Source organism: Danio rerio, chromosome 5, assembly GCF_049306965.1.
Source record: "Danio rerio strain Tuebingen ecotype United States chromosome 5, GRCz12tu, whole genome shotgun sequence".
Taxonomy (NCBI): domain Eukaryota; kingdom Metazoa; phylum Chordata; class Actinopteri; order Cypriniformes; family Danionidae; genus Danio; species Danio rerio.
The window spans coordinates 5,968,757-5,991,058 of NC_133180.1; the positions used below are offsets into that span (position 1 = coordinate 5,968,757).

Here is a 22,302-nt window from a genome sequence, read left to right on the forward strand (position 1 = left end):
ATGGGTTTTTCCCAGCAAAACATATGCTGGAATAATTGGCAGTTCATTCTGCTGTGACGACTCCTGATAAAGGGACTAAGCTGAAGGTAAATAAATTAATGTATGTAATACCTTCCCTGCAGGTACAGGACGTCAACATGACGTCACTGTCACAATCTCCAACGATCATAACTCCATAGATCGCTGGATCTCACTCACAATAACTTATGGACTACAATTCCGCCATTTCTGGACTACATATTCATTCATGCACTCCGGTCACACTCACACATGCTTCCTCATCTAGACTGATTACTAGCACCACCTGAGGATTGTCAGAGACTGATTGCACACACTATTTAAGCAGCACACTCACTCACTCCCATTGTAAGTCTTGTTAACTGTAAAGTAACACTACAACGCGTTTTCCTTGTCTTGTTTCTCCGTGTTTTGACCTTATCCTAGCTTATCCTTTTGTCCTTGTTTGTCGCCTACATTCTGACCTCCTTGCCTGTTATTCGACTACGATTCTGGATTGTCTGCATATACCAGTTTACACCTGTATTGACTATTGCTTGCCTGACCACTGATTAAACCTGCATTTGGATCCTACTTCTGTTGTTTGTGTCACTCCCCGTGGTTACAGTCACATTAACATTGTATGCCGACGTACCCCAACGTCGTGGGGACATTGGATTTTGTTTGGAAATGAAAATCAAGTTGACGTCAGAACCCAACGTCAGGCAGACGTCTTTGTCCAATGTCCAACCTAAAATCAACCTTAAATCAACCAAATATCAACGTCTATTCATTTTACACCTTGGCATTGTGTGCATGTTACCACTATGACATCTATCAGACATTGGATTTTGGTCACTTTCCAAGACTAAAATCAACCAAATATCAAGGTAATTTATTTGACGTTGTTATTGGACGTCAAAATAACGTTGTCCTTAGACGCTGGCTAGACATTCATTCATTGAACTCATTGGTCATGGGGGCAACAGTCTTAGGAGATTCTTATCCCAGTCGCATCACACTCAGCAGCAAACTTCCCCAATACATGCTAAAGGTCCATGTTCGATAAAGCCAACAGAACAACATCGTCTGCGAATAATCGATGAAATGCTGTACTTCTCAACACAGACCCCCTCCAGCCAAAGGCTGCACCTTGAAATTCTGTCCATAAAAATTATAAACAGAATTGGTGACAAGGAGCAGCCCTGCCGGAGTCCAACATGCACTGGAAACAAGTCGGACTTATTGCCAGCAATGCAAACCAGACTCCTCTGACCCAATACTCCCAAAAGAACTCTCCACAGGATGCCACGAGGGACATGGTTCAATGCCTTCTCCAAGTCCACAAAACACATGTGGACTGGTTGGGTATACTCCCATAAACCCTCGAGCTCCCTGGTGAGAGTATAGAGCCAGTAGTCTGGTAGATGCTGACTAGATATTGAATTTTGGTCACCTGACGTCATGACCTAAATCTAACCTAATATTAAGTCATATGATGCTGTGTGCCTGCTGGGTTTATACAAAATATATTAGAACGTTTGCATGTGTATACATTTCTATATTTATTATTTTTATAATTTTGGCAAGTTTGGGCAAATGAATTACCTCAAATTAAACCTTACTTTGAAATTTTCTTAAATAACTATAAAGAAAATGGTACAAATACCTCCAGGATCAAAAACTGCGCACTGTTGTGCGTTATATCATTTTGAGATATTTCTGGGCAGTATTGCTGTTTCATCACTTGTATTTGAGCCAAATTCTCTGCACCTTCACAGTGTCACAGAGCACCTTCGACCAAACTCAACACAGGCTCATTGGGAAAATGGGCCCAGGGGAACATTTTTGAGAACCGAGAAATATGTGCGTGCAGGTACATAAGGGCAGCATTTTGTGTGTAAAACAAATGCTACAGGGCAATACCAAAGACGGCTTTTTTCTGTGACTGTTTAGCAAAATTGTTATATTTAAGCCACATTGGAAGGCTTTCTTTAAGCATGAATCAGCTTTTTAAGGGCATGCTACGTGGATTGAGATCAGGACTTTGACTAGGCCACTCCAAAGTCTTCATTTTGAAAGAAGTGGACTTGCTGATGTGCTTTGGATCATTGTCCTTATACAGAATCAAATTTTTCTTCTGCTTGAGGTCACTAACAGATGGTCGGACTTAGGCCCAATCCCTATTTTACCCCTTAGCCCTTCCCCTTACCTTACGTGTAGGGGCAGGGGTGTCGCAATTCTCTTTAGCTTGAAGGTGTAGGGCTAAGGGGAAGGGCTAGACAGAGATTTTTCAGAATCACACTCCAAACCACGGGGTACAAAAATTTCCCAGAAGCCTTCAGTGATTTCCTGATGATTAATACTAAAAAATAACGCAACTGGAAAAACAACAGCAGTCACCCTCGTCAATCTCATATGAAGAGATTGCGATGACATATGCAGGTGTTGTAGTGCTGTCCCATTTTTTAGGGGTACAGTTTATAGCCCTTCCTTGTTCCTTGTTTTTAGGGCCATGGGAAAGGGGTAGGGGTACAAGAATAGAATTGGGATTGGGTCAGATTCTCCTTTAGGATATTTTTTTTACACATGCAGCAGAATTCATGGTGAACGACACTAGGCTTGGGAGGTGAAGCAGACAGGGGTTTGAGTCCAAGAAATAATGGTTCCAGGAACCAGAAAAAATGAAACTTAATGTATTTGCTGCTGATGTATATATTTATTTTTTCTTTCGTAAATAATAATAATAAAACATTTTACTGAACATTTAACTGTTTATTTACAATGAAACAGCTCCAAATGAACATATTTAGCAATGTATGGATTTGGGGGGGGTGGGGGTCCGTATTATGGTGGGCATATCCCTTATTTTCAAATTCCAATGTTGACAGGTATGCACTGTGCCCGCTTCTGGGTTAGTGAAAACTAAAACTGCAAGCAGACATAGACCATTATAGGTATTTCTCGGTTCTCAAAAATGTAGCCCTGGGCACATATTTACAATGAGCCTGGGTTGAACTACTTTGTTAGTTACGTTAAAGGCACAAGATGTAAGATTTTTTCATTAAAATATCCCCAAAAACAGAACTGTGTTGTATATGTTGCCGACATATGTACTTTGACATTATCCCAAATGTTCTGAAGTATTTTCACACCCTGAGAAATACGCAATTTTAACTAGTAAGATGGAGCGTGTGCTGTGTGTTCAAGCTAATGATATCACACTCTCTCAATTTCTGGTTTGGTTCAAAGCAGCGAGGCTTTATTATGTAGTGTGTTTTATTCGACTGCACAGAGCAGCATTATAGCATGCCTAAAATGTTTTAGTCTGATAAAAAGCACAGTTTTTTCTTTACGTGATCATGAGCTGAAGAACAGGAAGTGGTGGACGATGGCATAATAAAAGCTCTGCTTCTTTCATACATTTTACTTCTGCTTTCAACATTGTTTTGTGTCAGATTACCATGATCAGGAATGTTATAAATACTTCAGCTTATCCTTCAATATCATGAGTCCCATAGGATGTAATGAAGACCACAACTTCCATGATTCCTTACGCCATCATCAAACTACACCTTTGTTTGTTGTGAATACACGCCCTCTAGTGGTAAAATAATTACATAATGTGCCTTAAAAGGAATAGTTCACCCCAAAGCTGAAAATTCTATCATGATTTATTCACCCTTTAACTGTTCCAAATGGAACATAACGAAATCAATAAAGATATTTTAAGAAAAACCCGTAACCATTGACTTCAATAGTATTTGTTTTTCCTACTGTGGAAGTCAATGGTTACAGGTTTTCAGCTTTCTTCAAACTATCTCCTTTTGTGTTCAGCAGAATAAAGAAACTCAGAAATGTTTGGAACCACTTCAGGGAGAGTAAACAGTGAGTGTTTTTTACGTTTTTGGGTGAACTATCCCCTTAAATTTCCTTCTGAAGGCTATAGTGTGCACGGTACGGACAGACTCACCTGTGAAACCGTAATGGCACATTTCTTGGCCAGCTCCTCTTTGGCCTCTTCGCTGGGATAAGGGTTACTGAGGTGAGAGTAGAAATACTCGTTCAGGATCTCCGTCGCCTGCTTGCTGAAGTTGCGTCTTTTCCTCCTGGAGAAACAGGAATCATTAGCATACCTGTCAACCCTCCCGTTTTTTCCAGGATTCTCCCATATTTTCTATCCCGCTATCATCCCATAAAGGTATTTTCTCGTATTTCTCCTGTATTTTCAGTGGTTCTCTTAAGGGTGGCAAGAAACATTAAAGAGTCAGGCCTCCCTATACACAACCCATACCGCCGAACCACTAGGGGCCGCCCCTTGCTCCTAAATGTGAGTCTGTTCTGTGCTTTCGCTTTTTTTAGGCACGAAAACACTTTGAAATAAATATATAAATGGCGTGATTCCCCTTTCTTTTTATTACAGGTGACGTCACCCCTCATATGCAATCCTCAAAACAGTCCTATAATGGTGCATGACTGTCAGCTGATGCGCTCCATAGTGTTAAACAGACGCTGTTTCTCAAATGGACTCTGTACACGCGACTTGAAGCGGAGCGAAAGTGGCTTTTGGGTGCGTGTTTAAACAGACATACACACATAATTAATAATAATAATGATATCTAAAGATGTCGATGTTGGTGTTTTTTTTTTTTTCAAACACAACTAATTTAGTCTTAAATGAGCATAAAAAGCAGTCAACTGCCTTCATTATATTGTTAGATGTGTGCATTTTTAAAGTGACACCTGTTATTTAACGTAATCAAACGAAAAAGTCTAAATAAATGAGAGATTCATTCGTTGCTCTTTAATCAGAATGTGTACATTATACAGTGAAGAAACGGCTAATGGGATTTGATAACTTGATTCTATTTCATTATAATAGCTATTCATTTTAATAAGCTGAACTGGTTGCTAATGTATTTGCTGCTAATTTATATATTTATTTTTTCTTTTGTAGATAATAATAATAAAAGATATATTACTGACCATTTAACGGTTTATTTAAGGGGTATCCCTTATTATGGTGGGCATATCCCTTATTTTCACACCCCAATGTTGACAGGTATGCATTAGTGTTGCCAGATCTATAATGGTACACATGTTTGTTTGTTTTGGTGTGGATGTATACTTTACATAAAGAATAATTGATGGGACTTTTGGGTGTGCGATATTTTGTAATATTTCTGGTGCCTTATCTCTCATTCTCGCGCTGCAGATGCTGTTTAGCTGTTTTCTTGCTAGTGAAATGCTCAGTTTTTCCACTTACAAAGTCCGTCATGTAAATAGCAAATGCGCTTTGGCGCGATGCAACTGGCTCTTAAAGGGAATGGGAGATGAGACTCTGATTGGTTTATTTTCAAAACACACCTATAACTCTCATTAAGAAAATAAGCTCAACCCTTTTAGACCATGCACCACGGCGCAAAGCGCATTTTTCCGTTCCTAAATTAGCAAAAGTGGTTTCTGACACGCCCTTAATGCTTTTGCGCTCTGCGCTTTGCACTTTGTGCATGGATCGTCAAAATAGAGCCCTATGGGTCTGTTTAGGGAAGGAGGAGGGTGGGTCAGTCGATCACTCAGTCAGTCGGTCGACAGCGGCCTCTGGTGGATTTACGCGAGAAGAGCAGGTGCAAATGGCATTCCCAAGAGAAATTTGAGATCTAAAAAGCGTACACAGCGGCCTCTGGTGGATTCTCGAAAACAAAAACTGCAAAAATATATAGCTCCTGGCATGTATTTAGCGCTTTCCTAAAATGTATATAGCGTGTATGCTTTCAGAATGAGCCTGGGGTTAACCCAACAGTAGTTTTTTCTAAATGACACTTTTTAGCCCAGTGGCTGGGTTTGTTCATATTTGACCCAACATTAGGTTACAAAAACCCAGCATTTGTTTTGTGCACTAAAGTGTCTTTTTTGTTTAAAAAAGTCAGGCACCTAAAAAAAGCATCCATCACGCTTGTGTTTACACTAAAAAGACTACATGTAGTAGATTTTGCTTTATTCTATTTATCATCTAGAAGACTAAATGAAAGGTAAGGTTAAACCCAATGCTATGACATCAGATCAACGTTTGTCTTTCAGATGAGACGTTAAGCCGAGGTCCTGACTCTCTGTGGTCATTAAACATCCTATGACACTTCTGGTAAAGAGCAGGGGTGTAACCCCAAAGCCAAATTCCCTATATCGGCCCTTGCCCATCATGGTCTCCTAATCATCCCCTTCCACCGAATTGGCTCTATCACTGTCTCTCCACTCCACCGATAGCTGGTGTGTGGTGAGCGCACTGGCGCTGTTGTCCTGTGGCTGCCGTCTCATCATCCAAGTGGATGCTGCACACTGGTGGTGGAGTGAAGAGACCCCCCCCCCCCCCCCCTCATAATTGTGAAGCGCTTTGGGCGTATGGCCATACACAATAAATGCAATATACTGTATAAATACACATTGCATCATCACTGAACCCACCAATCACTGTCCGCCTCATTTGCATTCCATCATTTGAATAATCTTCTGTTGAGCAGATTTATGCATAATTTACTCCGAAGTAACTCGTGCTCTTGCAAACCGACCGGCAGTAATTGGCACATTTCCTTCACCCACCGATCTACTTCTCCTCCTTCTGCCAGTTTTAGAAAACAGCGTGATTCACAAGACCTTAAAATATTATCACATCTCCCACTCGTTCACAAACGCCTCGCTGTCAGCAAATCCAAAACAAGGAGAAACAAACCTACATGCGCAAAAAACACCTACATGTGTAAAAACCTACAAAACAAGACAGAATTTGTACTTTTATTCTGCAAAAATCCCTTTTATACGGGGTTTAAGCACAGTTGTGTGTCAGCAGTGTGTGAATATAACCAGCGTCTAATGGTAAACATTATTTCAATGTATTTGTTATAATCATAATTGATAAAAACAGTCTGCAGAACACTTTGATTGACAGTCTCCCTTTGTACGTGTCATCAAAGGAAAAGCTCCGCCCACTAGTGACCATCTCTCCCTCGTTAGCATAGACAGCCCTAAGTGAGAAGCAGCCATGCGTCAGCCACTAAGAGGCATTATAAGTGTGGAGTTTTAGAGATAACGTAAGTCCTGTTTTAAATCTGCCACTATGCTGACACACAGGCATTTGTAGCTCCGCCCTCTTTTGCAAAGAGCACAATCTCATTTGAATTTAAAGCGACAGTCACTAAAACACCACAATTAGACTGTGACTGTGAATTAGAATTAGTGTCAGTGAAAGGCATGTGCTGCAAGCTGTTTTGCGAGTGTGTTTTGGATGTGAAATTGGTGTATTTCTGACCTGGCGTCGAGGAATCGTGAGCGCAGGATCATTACAGCTTCACAGGTGCTCTGCTTGAGTTGCATCTGGATGGAGCTGAACTTGCGGTGGATGATGTTCACCATGCGCTCGATCTCTTTGGGGGAAATGGGTCGAGTGCGAGACTGTTCCCTCAACAGGTTCATCACATGGGTAGTGAACTCGTTACACGCCTGTGAAGAAGTCAAGTTAATCATAACTGATGAAGGAGACTCACAGGGTTAGACACATTAAGTTAAACAAAACAAAACAAAAAATAATAAAATAAAATAGAAGAAATAAAAGAAAAATGTTTATAAAACCTAAATAAAATTAAAAATGAATAAAATAGGATAAAAAATTAAAGAAAAAAACTTTACAAAATAAATAAAATAAAATAAAAACTAAAATTTTATATAATAATATGAGAAATGAAAGAAAAACATTGTAAAATTAAATAAAATTAATAAAAAATATAAATTAAAGAAAATAATATAAAATTTAAAAAAATATATAAAATATGACAATAAATTAAAGAAATACATTAGAAAATTTAATTGAAAGTGAATAAAATAAGATAATATTTTAAAGGAAAAAAACTTTTTAAAATATAAATGGAAAATTTATCAAATAAAACCAAGAAAGACAGAAAAAACTTTACATTAAAAATAAAAAAAAGTATAATATGAAATGAAAGGAAAAAACTTTAAATTAAATTAAAAATTAATAAAATAAGATATGAAATGAAAGAAAAAACCTTTAGAAAATAAAATCCAATTTTTTAAATTATAAAATAAAGCATGAAATTAAAGAATTTTCAATAAAATAAATTAAAGAAAAAAAAAAAAATAGAATTACATAAAATAAAATTAAAAATTTATGAAATAAAATGACAAATGAAAGAAAAGTTTATAAAATAAAATAAAAAGTAATAAAATAAAATAATAAATGAAAGAAAAACATTTTTAAAATTAGGTTAAATGAAAATTAAAAAAATATTAATATTAAGATAAGGAATTTTAAAAAAAATTGATAAAATAAATTGAATTCAATTTAATTAAAATTTTAATTTGTTATATTAAAACATTGATACTGCGTTATGTATAAATTAATACACACAGCTCTGTTAATTAATATGCAACATGACACTTTTTAGTTAGTTTTTTAATGCTTTAAATGACAAAATTAATAAAATAAAATAAATTAAAATAAAACAAATATTAGTTGAAAAAAAAATGGGAGACTGACAGAACTTTTATTTAATTCAATTGTGTGGGGTCATTTTTACAGTAATAAGCTATTTTGCCCTGCTTGATTTCTTTGATTTTTCTCTTCTGCAGACCTGCTCGTATTTCTCCAGCTCCGTGTGGTAGATCTGTCTGATCTGGCTGAGTTTGGCTCTGTAATCCGAGTGCTCGATGGAGTTGTCAGCTCCGACTCCCACTGCTGCTGTAGCCGCAGCAACCGCCGCAGCCCCGCTCCCTTTCTCAGGCCCGGACACGCCCTCCGCCAGCAGCATGTTATCCAGACGCATGAGCTGCGGATCTGTAGGTTCCTCATCCTGACTGCTGCGCATGCTCAGACCTGCAGAAAACACAGAAGGTGAGAAGTGAGTTATACAGACACAAGGTTTAGGTCAGGACTCTAGGCTGGACATTTTATTATTGCCCTGAGAAACTGCTTTATTCAATTTGCTTTGTTTAGGATTTGTGATTTGGTGATAAATTCTCACGATTAACTAGTGTCTTATTAGTTAATACCTGCCTGTTAACCTATTATTAAGATATTGGGTTTTTATTAGTATAACTATAATAAATACTATTAATTATCACTATAACTATTACTGTAATAACTATAAATAAGCAGCACAGTAGGAATGTAGTGAGACAAAAGTCATAATTAATAGTTTGTTAATAGCAAGAATAATACCTTAAAATAAAATGTAGCCAAATTTTGTTAGAGAAGTGTGTTATGCAGATGCAAGGTTTAGGTCAGGACTCTGGGCTGGACATTTCAGTAATTCTCTACAGTTGAAAATCTCAAAGACTTGCTTTTTTCATTTTTCTGTGTTTTAGATTTGTGATGAATTCTCAATAATAACTAGAGTCTTAGTACCTATTAGAGGTCTGCATTCCCGCGGCTGTCCCGCGGGCGCCGCAAGACCCGACCAGATTTCTGCGGCGCGGGAATAAATTTCCGAATAAATCGCGGGAGCTGTCGGTAACGGGTTTAATTTGGGACGGGAGCGGGCTGTCTAGCAATATCGCGGATATTGCTATGAGAGAGAGAGAGAGAGAGGGAGCGAGAGCGAGCTTTGCCTGTGTGTGTGCTTAGTGCTTGTGTGTGTGTATGTTAGTACGCGCGAATGAGAGAGAGAGAGCTTTCCCAGATAGCAAAATACACTCAGGCCAGTTCCGACTAGATTCTCGCCTGCCGGAGACTTACCACTCAGCCCGGCTCCGGCTGCTGGACTCCGGATGCTTGTGGACTCACTGCCCGATTCCGGCCCGATTAAATCGGGCCAAATGCGGCGGCCGTAAGTGAGCCGACGATGCCGCATCCGCGCCGGAATCGGCCCGAGAGTAATGTGCGCTGCGGCCCGGAGCTGGCGCGACTCAGTATTTATATACCTTTATATAAAACCTTTTGGTATTACATTGGTACTTGATACATGGTATTACAAGCCTTTGAGTTGATATAACAGCAAACGCCTGTGTATCTGCTTGGTGCTTGTGTGTGTGTTAGTGCGCGCGCGCGTATGAGAGAGAGAGAGATTTGTCTGCACACAGCATAAGCTAAGAGATGACAGCTGTCTGTGCTATCTGGGGCTGATCATTGATCATAAATGTATTGTTTTCACTTCAGCACCATGAAAACACCGCAATTCATTCGGCAACTGTTTGATTTGTGAATATAATTCAGTAAAAAGAATGCTAGAACTGTATGAGCACCGGGAAGAGCTTTCATTTGAGCTATAACTTGTACATGTGTTATATGAAAAATATGAAAATGAACCAATGTAAATTACCTAGCTCAGGTATCCAAAATACTGTGTATTTAAGTGTAAATCACTTTTGTACAGTAGAATAAAAACCAAAGTGATGCATATGTGCATAAAATATAGATTCTACACTTTCAAACGACACCACTTAAGGGAATCTGGTGCAATGCTAGCCCTTTAAATCTTAAAGCGAAAGTCGATGACGTCACAAACCTGGTACCGGGTCCGCAGAGTTTAACTGGTTAAGCAGCAAATTAGGAGTCATAGTTAATATCGAGAATGGTACCTTAAAATGAACGGAAAAACAATTATGAATCACAAAATACGGAAATTGGTAATTAACAGATTTTTTTACAGTGTAGTGTCTTATTACCCGCCTATTATTAAGATATCGGCTGTTTATTAGTGCTCATAATGCACATATTCTGCATGATCTACTGATGAATGATCAGAATTATTCACCCCCTTTGGTGTTTTTTCTTCTTCTTTTTTTTTTAAATATTTTCCAAATGATGTTTAACAGAGCAAGGAAATTTCCGCAGTGTGTCTGATAATATTTTTACTTCTGGAGAAAGTCTTATTTGTTTTATTTCGGCTACAATAAAAGCAGTTTTTACATTTTTTTAAACAATTTTAAGGTCAATATTATTAGCCCACTTTAAGCTATTTTTTTCAGTAGTCTACAGAACAAACCACTGTTATACAATAACTTGCATATTTACCCTGCCTAGTTAACCTAATTAACCTAGTTAAGCCTTGAAATGTGACTTTAAGCTGTATAGAAGTGTCTTGAAAAATATCTAATGAAATATTATTTACTGTCATCATGGCAAAGATAAATTAAATCAGTTATTAGAAATGAGTTAATAAAACTATTACGTTTAGAAATGTGTTGAATAAATCTGCTCTCCATTAAACAGAAATTAGGGAAAAAAATAAACGGGGCTAATGATTCGGGGGGGCTTATAATTCTGACTTCAACTGTATATGCCTTATCCTACTTCTAATGTAATAACCATTGATAAGTAGCAAATTAGGACTTTATTGAGACAAAAGTCATAGTTAATGGTTTGTTTATAGCAAGAATGGTACCTTATAATAAAGTGCGGCTAAATTTAGTTGACAAAAACTAAATGAACAATGCATGAGAGTAACTAAATGAAAATTAAATATAATATTTATAATAATAATAATAATAATACCTTTTATTTATAGGTGCCTTTCAAAGCACTCAAGGACACCTTACAATATGTCACAGGCATATTATAAAAACAAGACGGAAGAGTAATAAAACATAATATTAATCCAGAAAATCATTAAAAGCAATCCGGAACAGAAAGGTTTTAACCTGGGATTTAAAATTGGAGATAGAGTCCACCTGACGAATATCGAACAGCAGGGAATTCCATAACTGTGGTGCTATGCAGCTAAAAGCCCTGCCACCAAATATCTGCCACATTATTTAGTATTTGGTTTTCTCGTTCCACAAAGGAAAACCTGGAAGATGAAATACGCACAGACAAAGTGGAAACATGAGGAAAACCCTATGTGATGAGTGACAATTACTGTGGTCATGGTACTAATGGTACATGGTACATCATGTAATGCCACATGATGTCAATTCATGATGTCAATGCAAAGTTTTCTCGTTTAGTACCACAGTACCACAGTAATTGTCACTCATCACATAGGGTTTTGCTCGTGCAAAAAGGTCTGATAACCTAATAATCCATATTGTCTGCAAATATTTGAGAAATGCATCGAAATTACAGCCTTTGTATTCCTTCTTGACTGTCGGCTTAGTGTGTCCTGGCCATATGATTTTGTTTGCTCACATCGCTAGTTTTGTGGTGAACAATTCATCTGTGCATGTCATTAAGAAAACACAAAATGTTTGCCCTTGTAATTTGAAATTAAAATCTGTAAATGCACTTCCTGTTTGAGGTATTGGGCGTGGCTAACATACTTAACCACGCCCCTCCAGCTGTCAATTTGGACAATAAACAGAAATGGTGAGTAGGAGGAGTCTGTTAGGTTGTAATCACTCCCCCCAAACCATTCTCCCCATCTTTCTGAATGAAACACCTACTTTACTACATCCAATCAGCTTGCAGCAGAAAAAACAAGCCACACCCACCATTTTCTTGTTTAATATTCCATTTCTCCAGGAGCTGCATCACAATACAAAAAAAATAATAATAAGAAATGGTTGCAGCTTCGGGTTCATGCAGACTTTAAAACACGCTTAGGCATGCAGGAATTATTCCTCAAACACCTAGACCACCAGAAAAGGCTTCAGACAGTTATCTCTCCGCAGTGAATGAGTGAGCAGACAGACAAGAGGATCCGTCCTCTGCCATTACTCTGTTTATCAGAGGAGCGTCAAAGCTGGAGAATGACTGACAGTGGCAGCTCTCTTCACTTTCACTGCACAATAACACATCACATCACTTTAGTCCCTCAGTTTCTCTTGCATGCCTATTTTATTTAAAGGTGCTGTATATGCTAGCTTTTGTCTCTTTTAAAGCATTAAAATACCATAATATGTTTGCAGATAATTAAGAAACATGCCAAGTGAACATTCTTGTTTATCTGAAAAACAATGCTGAAGTCAGATATTCTGCTTTGAAAATGTGCGTTACGTGCCGGAACATCTGTCTTTGTCTTTAACCCACCCCACTGCCAGTTTAGCCAATTGTATTTCAGCACCAGGGTTGCCTTGGTGTGATTCATTCTCTCAGTAAGGCTCCCAAAATATGCATCCGTGACTGAAAAGGTGACCTCCAGTAGACAGTAGCAGATTCCGAAATGAGACACTCATTCAGAGTTCGACATATGGTTATTAATTAGCCTAACTAATTAAACATATTAAAAAGGTAAACATTAGGTGAGCAGGTTATATTGTAACCCCGTGTCCAAACAACATGCTACATGAGATTTGCAGTGATGAGTAATTTGGCTGTTTGCACCAGAGAAAACATGACAGAAATGTAAATACAGCCATTCAGAAGCACAGAATAGTGCACTCACTGCACTCCAACAAAATGGTAAGGTTTATAATCTAATTAATACATATTAAACCTATTTAACATTATTACATGTGGATGATGATTCACTGATATGTGTTGGCTTGCACTTCTAACGTTTCATTTAAAATGGTTTATTTTATTTTCAAGATCTGAGGTGAACTATCTGCTGCTGCTTTCAGTATTATGCCAATAAATGTCATGTGAAATGGATTTCAAACTCACATTATTAGCATTTAACACTGAATAAAGCACATGAGGTGTACCTGAGGTGATCATTGTCAGTTTTCTGTTGTTCAGCTGTGAGAAATAAAAGCTTATTTCTAAAATATAAATTTCAGGTGTTGGTTAGGACGAGAACTCCTTTTAATACTCCTTTCGCTTGTGTTTTGAATCAGGCATGCAATACCTAGTTCAACCACTGGGTGTCAAATTTCTATACTGCACCTTTAAAACAAGCGAAATAATCTACCAACAGGTTAAGCAAAATATTCTTATTTTAAAGCAAAAACAAGTTTTTTTTTTTGCTTACCCCGTGATCTACAGCTGTAAAAATAGTATAAATCAAATCAGATTTACCAGTGTGAACACATCAGGAGTGCACTGCCATTATTGAATGGTTTTAGCTGATTTTAAATAGAATAGCACAGAATAGAATAGAATAGAACAGAATAGAATAGAACAGAATAGAATAGAATAGAATATAGCAGAATAGAATAGAATAGAATAGAACAGAATAGAATAGAATAGAATAGAATAGAATAGAATAGAATAGAATAGAATAGAATAGAATAGAATAGAATAGAATAGAACAGAATAGAATAGAACAGAATAGAATAGAACAGAATAGAATATAGCAGAATAGAATAGAATAGAATAGAATAGAACAGAACAGAATAGAATAGAATAGAATAGAATAGAATAGAATAGAATAGAACAGAACAGAACAGAATAGAATAGAATAGAATAGAATAGAATAGAATAGAATGCATTCATAGGGCCCTATCATACACCCGTTGCTGGCACGTTGCTATTTTGAGGAACTATAATAGATTTTTCAATAGACCAAAGTCGGTCTATTGTCTAGCACAGAGCGCGTTAGTTGTGCGCCTCGCTTACACACTGCTTAATACACATAAGATGTGGAGCAATACGCAAATATCTTTACAAATGAAAAAGAACAAAAATATTAAGGATATATAGGATATAATAAGGATGTATATATATATATATATATATATATATATATATATATATATATATATATATATATATATATATATATATATATATATATATATATATATATATATATATATATATACACATACATATAAAGGATTAAAATATTACAAAACATATTATTTTCTAGCCTACATAAATATAAAAACCATACTTTCATGCCTTCTTCATCTCGGGAGTCTTTTTCAGTTTATTCATGACAATTTGCTTTGGTATAATGTTATTATTATTAGCAGTATTATTTATTATATGCATATTTATATTTGTTTTATTAAAAACAAGCTTAGATTTGTCCACCTGTCAGGTTTTAGACCATATGGGGCACAGCATGTGTATTAGGATATAACTCGGGTTTTTGAGCACACTTCGTTATTATTGTTCATTTATTCGTTTTCTGGAAATTAGAAATGAATTTAGAAAAAGTTTTGAAGCAAATCTTTGCCCTTAACAAACAAAATTAATTATTTATAGGCTTATTGATGTCTGTGCGTACAATGTTTCCCTATCCACGAGAGCGTGAAAGTGAAAGTAGATAATGAGATGCCTTATCTCTCATTCTTGCGCTGCTGTTTTCTTGCTAGTGAAATGCTTAGTTTTTCCACTTACAAAGTGGTCTTGTAAATAGCAAATGCACCATGGCGTAACGTAACTGATTCTTAAAGGGAATGAGAGATGAGACTCTGATTGTTTTTTTCTGAAAACACACCTATAACTCATTAAAAAAATAAACTCAACCCTTTTACACCATGCGCCACGGCGCAAAGCTGAGTTTTCCATCCTTATATTAGCAAAAGTGGATTCTGACATGCCTTAAATGCATTTGCGCCCTGCGCTTTGCACTTTGCGCATGGATCATCAAAATAGAGCCGATAGTGTTACAAGGGGGACGCTGACAACAGGGAGTGCGGATCCATACGCAGGGTTTATTAGCAGGATGGTCAGGCAAGCAATGGTCAACTCAGGGGCAAACAGATGTATACAGGAAATCCAGAGTCAAGGTTGATAAACAAGGAGATGGTCAAAAAGGCAGTCAGCTGACAGGAATAAACAAAGAGGACAAGGCGAGGGTCTAAAACACAGCAGGAAAAGGCAAGGAAAAACACGTCGTAATGTTAACAGTTCAACAAGACTCAGCCACATGTGTGTGTTTGAGAGGTGTATATTTAGTCTGTGTAATTAGTCCTGAACAGCTTCAGCTGTGTCTGTTTGCAATAATGGGGATCTAGGCCAGGGTGTGTGAGTGGTGCATGACAGGATATGTAGTTCTTTTGCTGGCAGATTTGTAGTTCTCCAGCGATCTGCATGGGCTATATTGCTGGTTACTGTGACACAAAGTCATTGGAGCATGTGAAAAGTCCAATGAAATTAAGTGCTTTACGCATACAACTGAAGTCAGAATTATTCACCCTCCTGGAATTTCTTTTCTCTTTCAAAGATTTGCCAAATGATGTTTAACAGAGCAAGAATTTTTACACAGTATTTCCTATAAGATCTTTTCTTAATAATTTATTTGTTTTATTTCAGCTAGAATAAAAGAAGTTTATCATTTTTCAAAACGTCAATATTATTAGCCTTCTTAATCAATATTTGTTTAGGATTGTCTATAGAACAAACCACTGTTATACAATAACTTGCCTATTTACTCTAACTCTACCTTAATTAACCTAGTTAAGCCTTTAAATTTCACTTTAAGCTAAATACTAGTATCTTGAAAATTTCTAATCAAATATTATGTGCTGTCATCATGTCTGTCACAATCACCAGTGATCTAATCCTGGCAGATCGCTGGTAAACACGCAGATCGATATAGAAATATACAAATCCGCCAGTATATGGACTACTAGCTCAGTCATGCACCGCTCACACGCACCTGTTCTGGATTCCGCTGATTGCACACACACAGCTGTAGGATCGTCAAGGATTGATTACATGGACTTTAAAAACAGCGAACACACACATGCATCAGTGATAAGTCTTGTTTAGCTGAATAGAGTGGAGGAACTATGACGTCAATCTGTATGCAAAAACCCAGAATCGAGTTAGCATTTTAGCAGTTCCGGTTCCCTGGTCCCAAAGTCAATGGGTATTTTGAATAGGGCTTCAGTAAAATCGCTTAAATAAGGATACTTTCAAGATACTTTCACGTTTTATTTTACGACATAAAACACATCAGTTACAGCACACTCTTGATTTTTTTAATCGGTTACGCTTCTTTATTAAGACGGTTGCTATCAAGTTGCCAAATGGGACTACAGGCGGTGTTGGAGACATTATGCCTCCTCATCGAGCTGAACTGGTCTGGAGCGCAGCTTGCTTGTGTTGGGCGTTTGGATTTGTCTGTGATTTAAGGTATTTTCATGAAGAGTATTTTATGGTTTGTAGTATTTTTCTAATTGGAAATTCATACTGTGAGTAGATAATTCCTTCACTTGTAAGGACCGTCAAGACAGATTAATTTGTTGACCAGCCTGTCTCTTTCCTGCTCTCAGTAATGCAAACGTGTGAATAAATGTGCAAAAATACACACATTTTAACAAATCAAGTGATTTTTCGTTGTTTTTTTTTTCATCTGAACACATTTAACTCTGTCATAACTGCAGCATTTACACTCCTCCTTAAAATGTTCAGCAGATGTGACTGTATGGGCTGCTTTTGGCTGTAATTTGTGACAAAAGAAGAATTTTGAATGTTGTTAACTATCATGATGGAACTTGCAGGCATATAGACCTGTCCCTCGCGCCTCATTTCTGTCATCTGTTACTGAAGTAAGCGGGCTGTGTGCACGTGAGTGATACTCTTATTTAAATATGTCTTATGGTAATAATAGGTAGGCACATTTATACACACAGTTTTAAAATTTTTACAACAACCGTAAAGCAAAACATGCTTGCCACGTAAAACAAAAATATCAAAAAGGCATGTAGGTCTATGTGTTTTTGCATATTTATTTGTTTATAATATATAACGTGGATTATAATATAATAAACTGAGAGATTAACTCTGTGTCATGGACATTATTTCTAAAAATAAGCGTGAAAGTCGTATGTAGCGGGGTGGTGCTGACGTCACAGGCGATCGCCCTGAAGGCAGTGTAGTCCGTTTATAGCCTAATCTTAGCTTTTTAGTTATTGCATTTGCATTTAAGATCCAAAAGTGCTCAAAGTTTGTATTTTGGTGTGACGATTATCCGGCTGAACAAAACGTGTAATGAACAGTGGTTGAACACAGAGCTTATTCCTAATCTTCGAAAAGCCTATGGGAAAATCTTATTGGGATTTTATCAAGGGAAACCAGTTTTATGCTAGCAGCCGATTAGCCTACAAGGTGGCGTCATAGTTCCTCCACTCTGTGATGAACATTACGTGTTTTCCTTGCCTTGCCTTCCATGTTTTGACCCTTGCTTTGTTTTGTTTTGATTGCTTTGGTTTGACCATTCGCCTGTGAATTGACCATGACTCTGGATTGCCCGTATACATGTTTGTTCCTGTGTTGTCAGTTTCTTGCCTGACCATTCTGTTAATAAACCCTGCATTTGGATCCGCACCTCTGTTGTCAGCATCCTATCACATTGCCGTCTTTCGGATGAGACGTTACAGTTTTTCTTGATTGCTTGGATGCAGTTGTCAATTGAAACTCCACATTTTCAAAACAGTTAACACACAGGCCTAAACAGCGGCACTCATGGTCAAAATGACACATTTTGCTTGCAAAAGGCACATATCGTGTCAAAACATTTAACATATGCAACAAAAGCTAGTTTTACCTTCAAACAACACAACTTGCAAACAAGTATATGAGCTCTTTCAATTACTCATTACACAATGGACAACAAAATACAAAATACAGAACTCAAAATGCACCACCATTGCTTGCCATTGTAGTTTATAGCCAATGGCATTTGTTGTCTCTATTTGGGCTGTCAAATTCGCCTTTTTGCAAAGAATTGGATCAAGAATAAGATGTGCTTTGATTGAATATATATTGAATTCATGACATTTTTCCAACTGTGGCTGAAAACTGAAATACTGTATATAAAAAAACAGACAAAAGTAATAAAATACTGTAAATATTAGAGAAAACACATGTAAACCAATATACAGTCAAATCTATTGGGAGTATAGGACATAGCCATATTGACCTCCTCTATCAATGCTGGCACAGAACAACACAGACCTTCCATCGTTTATATAAGGTTTGCAGACTGATGGCTAATTGAAGATTTGTGTGAAGTAGTGTCAAACCGGTGCTTCACTGAATTCATATTGATGTTGGTAGTGTCTAATAGTTAGGAATAGATGGATTCTGTTTGGTTACCAAAACTAAAACAATGAAGTTTGGACTGCTTGAATGACATCTGTGTTAACTGTTTGGAAAAATGGTGGGGAAAATGTGTCAACCCAATGAGAAAGGGTTTACACATTTGCAAGACCGGTCCTCTGCTCTGCTGGGATAGTGATAATGAAAATGAAGAGGAACCTAGTTTCTTTAACCAGGTCAAAGCAAACTAGAAAAACTGTAAACCGAGGTCCTGACTCTCTGTGGTCATTAAAAATCCCATGGGACTTCTCGTGAAAGAGCAGGGGTGTAACCCCGGTGTCCTGGCCAAAGTCCCTCTATCGGCCCTTACGATCATGGCCTCCCAATCATCCCCTTCCACCGAATTGGCTCAATCACTGTGTCTCCACTCCACCAATAGCTGGTGTGTGGTGAGCGCACTGGCGCCGTTGTCCTGTGGCTGCCGTCGCATCATCCAAGTGGATGCTGCACACTGGTGGTGGAGTGGAGAGACCCCCCCTTATGATTGTGAAGCGCTTTGGGTGTATGGCCATATACAATAAATGCGCTATATAAATACACATTACATTACAATGGCGAGGATGAAAGAAATCAGTTATTAGAAATGAGTTATTAAAACTATTGTGTCAAGAAATAGGTTAAATTCTTTCCGTTCAATTGGGGAAAAATATACAGGGGGGCTAGTAATTCAGGAGGGCTAATAAATGTGACTTCAACGGTACACACAAGATACACAAATGACATTTCACACGCGTTATACACTTCACATGAATTACATAAATGCACTTCAGGAAACCTGAGGACACGACTGTAAACAAACCACGACACTCATACACTCACACACACTCATACACTGTCTCATACACACACAAACACACTCATGCTGCCCTCCAGAAACACACACACACACACACACACGCAGTATTCATGATGTCAATGCAGGATGACATTTAAAGCACCGCAGACAAAGGCAAACACACATGAGATTTAAAGGCTGAATCTGAGAACACATGAATCAAACACACACACACACACACACGTTTCCTCTGCAGAATATGAACATGTGCTCTGCTCTTCATCTCCTTTCCATTTCATCTCATCTCATTCCTTGTCTTTCATTTTTAATGGCTGGAGAACAGTGAAGGTGGCCATATTCCCTATTCAGAGCTCAGGCAGAGAAATGATTATTCAGCACAGCAGCGCATGAACCGCGTCTCTCAGGTTAAACACAACCTGACAACAAGTCTGATTAGTTAACTGTGACTGAACGAGAGCTGGGAATACATGAAAAGATAAACTCGTGACTGTATAGATGTCTGAATTATTGCATGTACAGTTAAAGAATTATTAGCTCTCCTGTATATTTTTCTCCAATTTCTGTGTAACAGAGAGAAGATTTTCAACACATAACTAAACATAATAGTTTTAATAACTCATTTCTCCTCAGTAATGCAAACTTGTGAATAAATGTGCAAAAATACACACATTTTAACAAATCAAGTGATTTTTCGTTGTTTTTTTTTTCATCTGAACACATTTAACTCTGTCATAACTGCAGCACAGCCCTGCTTAGCTTCAGTGGGCGACCATGTGAGAGTTGCAGAGAGCTAGCTGCCGGTTATGACTGTTTGACTTACTGAATGACTGACTGACCAAACAATCGTCTGACCCACCCTCCCCCTTCCATAAAGCCAACCGATAGTGTTTTAAAAAGCCCAGATTGAACCGTCCACCTACTTTCCTAAACTTCCCTATTTACAGTGTGTCAGTATTCATCTGATTGGTGCAATATACGGAGCTGATGCAGTACCAGCCGTGTTCAGTCATAAGCATGTGATCCTTTCGAAATTAGTTTATAAATAAACCGCACTTAATAAAAGCTTCTTTATTTATTTATTACTAAATTTATTTATTTGTAACTTGTCACGGTTGCAAGTTTGTGCGCTTTTCCGGAGTGTCTGTTTGGTCACGTGGGTTTGTTTTGTTTTGGTTGTACACGTGTATTGGTTATTGGTCACTTGCTATGACGGCACTCAGCTGGGTTGATTAGCTCGCCAGCTGAGGCTCATTATCGTTTCTGTTTCTTTGTCAGTTCGTTGTGTTTGCTCATGTGTCTGTCTGTGCTCAGTACTGTGAGTAGTACCTGCGGGATCCCGTTCATCTGTCTGTTTCCTGCCCTGTGTCCTCCTTTGTCCTTTGTTTACACATCCACCCTGTTGGTTTATTTTTGACTGTGTCGAATAAACTCTTCACTCGCATTTTGCATCTTTGGATCTTTTTTGATCAACAGCCACAGTGGCTAGTAGTTTTCCAACGTTACTAGCCACTCTTCATTTCCACTAGCCACAATTTTGTAGTTGGGAAAATATTTTTATATGCATAAATATGACTTTGACATGCTAAAATTACTTGATTTAGATTTTGTGTTTTCTACACATGCCTTCTCATTCATTTCACATTTTGTGTGTTGTGTATGAGCAAACAGGTCATGGTTTCATTGTGTTATACTGCAATTAGGTTTTATTTCACATGACTTTTTTTTTTTCAATGTGTCAAAACAAGCTAACTATAGCTGTATACTTTACTTTTTATTTAACAGAACATTTCTTTAAAAAGAAAAACAATTGACCTTTAAAAATAATTATTGTCATCAGGGCTTTACATTAACTTTTTAAATCACCAGACACTGTGGCTAGTAGTTTTCCAATTTTACTAGCCACTCTGCATTTTCACTAGCCACAATTTTGTTGTTATGAAAATATATTTTATGTGCATAAATTTGACGTTGACATGCTAAAATTACTTGATTTAAATTTTGTGTTATGTCCACATGCGTCCTCATTCATTTCACTTTTTGTGTGTCGGGTATGAGCTTGCTCAATAAGCATGAGCAAATGGGTCATGGTTTCATAGTGTTATATTGCAATTAGTTTTTATTTCACATGACTTTTTTAGAGCTCAAAATTAACGATGTACCTAATTTACCTTTATAACCACACAAAACAATAATTATTTCTTAGCCACAAATTTTTAATGTGTCAAAACAAGCAAAGTATAGCTGTATACTATACTTTTTATTTAACAAAACATTTCTTAAAGAAGAAAGAAAAGCAATTGACTTTTAAAAAATAACTATTGTCATGCATTAGAAATATGCACAGTAATCTGTCGTGGCTAAAGATCTCTCTAATCATCAGTTAACTGCACATAAATGGAGAGTTCATAATAATTAAACCATTTTAACAAAAAAAAAAAAAGCAAATAAAATCGTAAGCAAATGAAAGCAGGTGAAACATACCGTGTGTGATAATGAAAGGATTATCACATGCACACGGTTAACTTTAGGCCTTAATAATCTGTTCAAAGTGAAAGCAACCGGTGCTGCTAACAAAAAGACACATTTTGAGCTCTTAAAAGCATCAGGACTGAGGGTGCAGGTT

General features: G+C 37.3%; 1 protein-coding gene across 4 annotated transcripts in view; it reads right to left on the reverse strand.

Moving 5' to 3' along the window:
* pbx3a (pre-B-cell leukemia homeobox 3a) overlaps window positions 1-22,302 on the reverse strand; it is a 95,982-nt gene that overhangs the window by 18,268 nt on the left and 55,412 nt on the right. For all 4 annotated transcript variants that reach the window (XM_073951914.1, XM_005171737.6, XM_068221394.2 and 1 more), the window contains exons 3-5: window positions 8,640-8,881; window positions 7,301-7,491; window positions 3,971-4,106 (exon numbers count right to left, since the gene is read on the reverse strand). In XM_073951914.1, coding sequence (XP_073808015.1) covers window positions 3,971-4,106; window positions 7,301-7,491; window positions 8,640-8,881 — 569 coding nt within the window. The remainder of the gene's footprint in view (window positions 1-3,970; window positions 4,107-7,300; window positions 7,492-8,639; window positions 8,882-22,302) is intronic.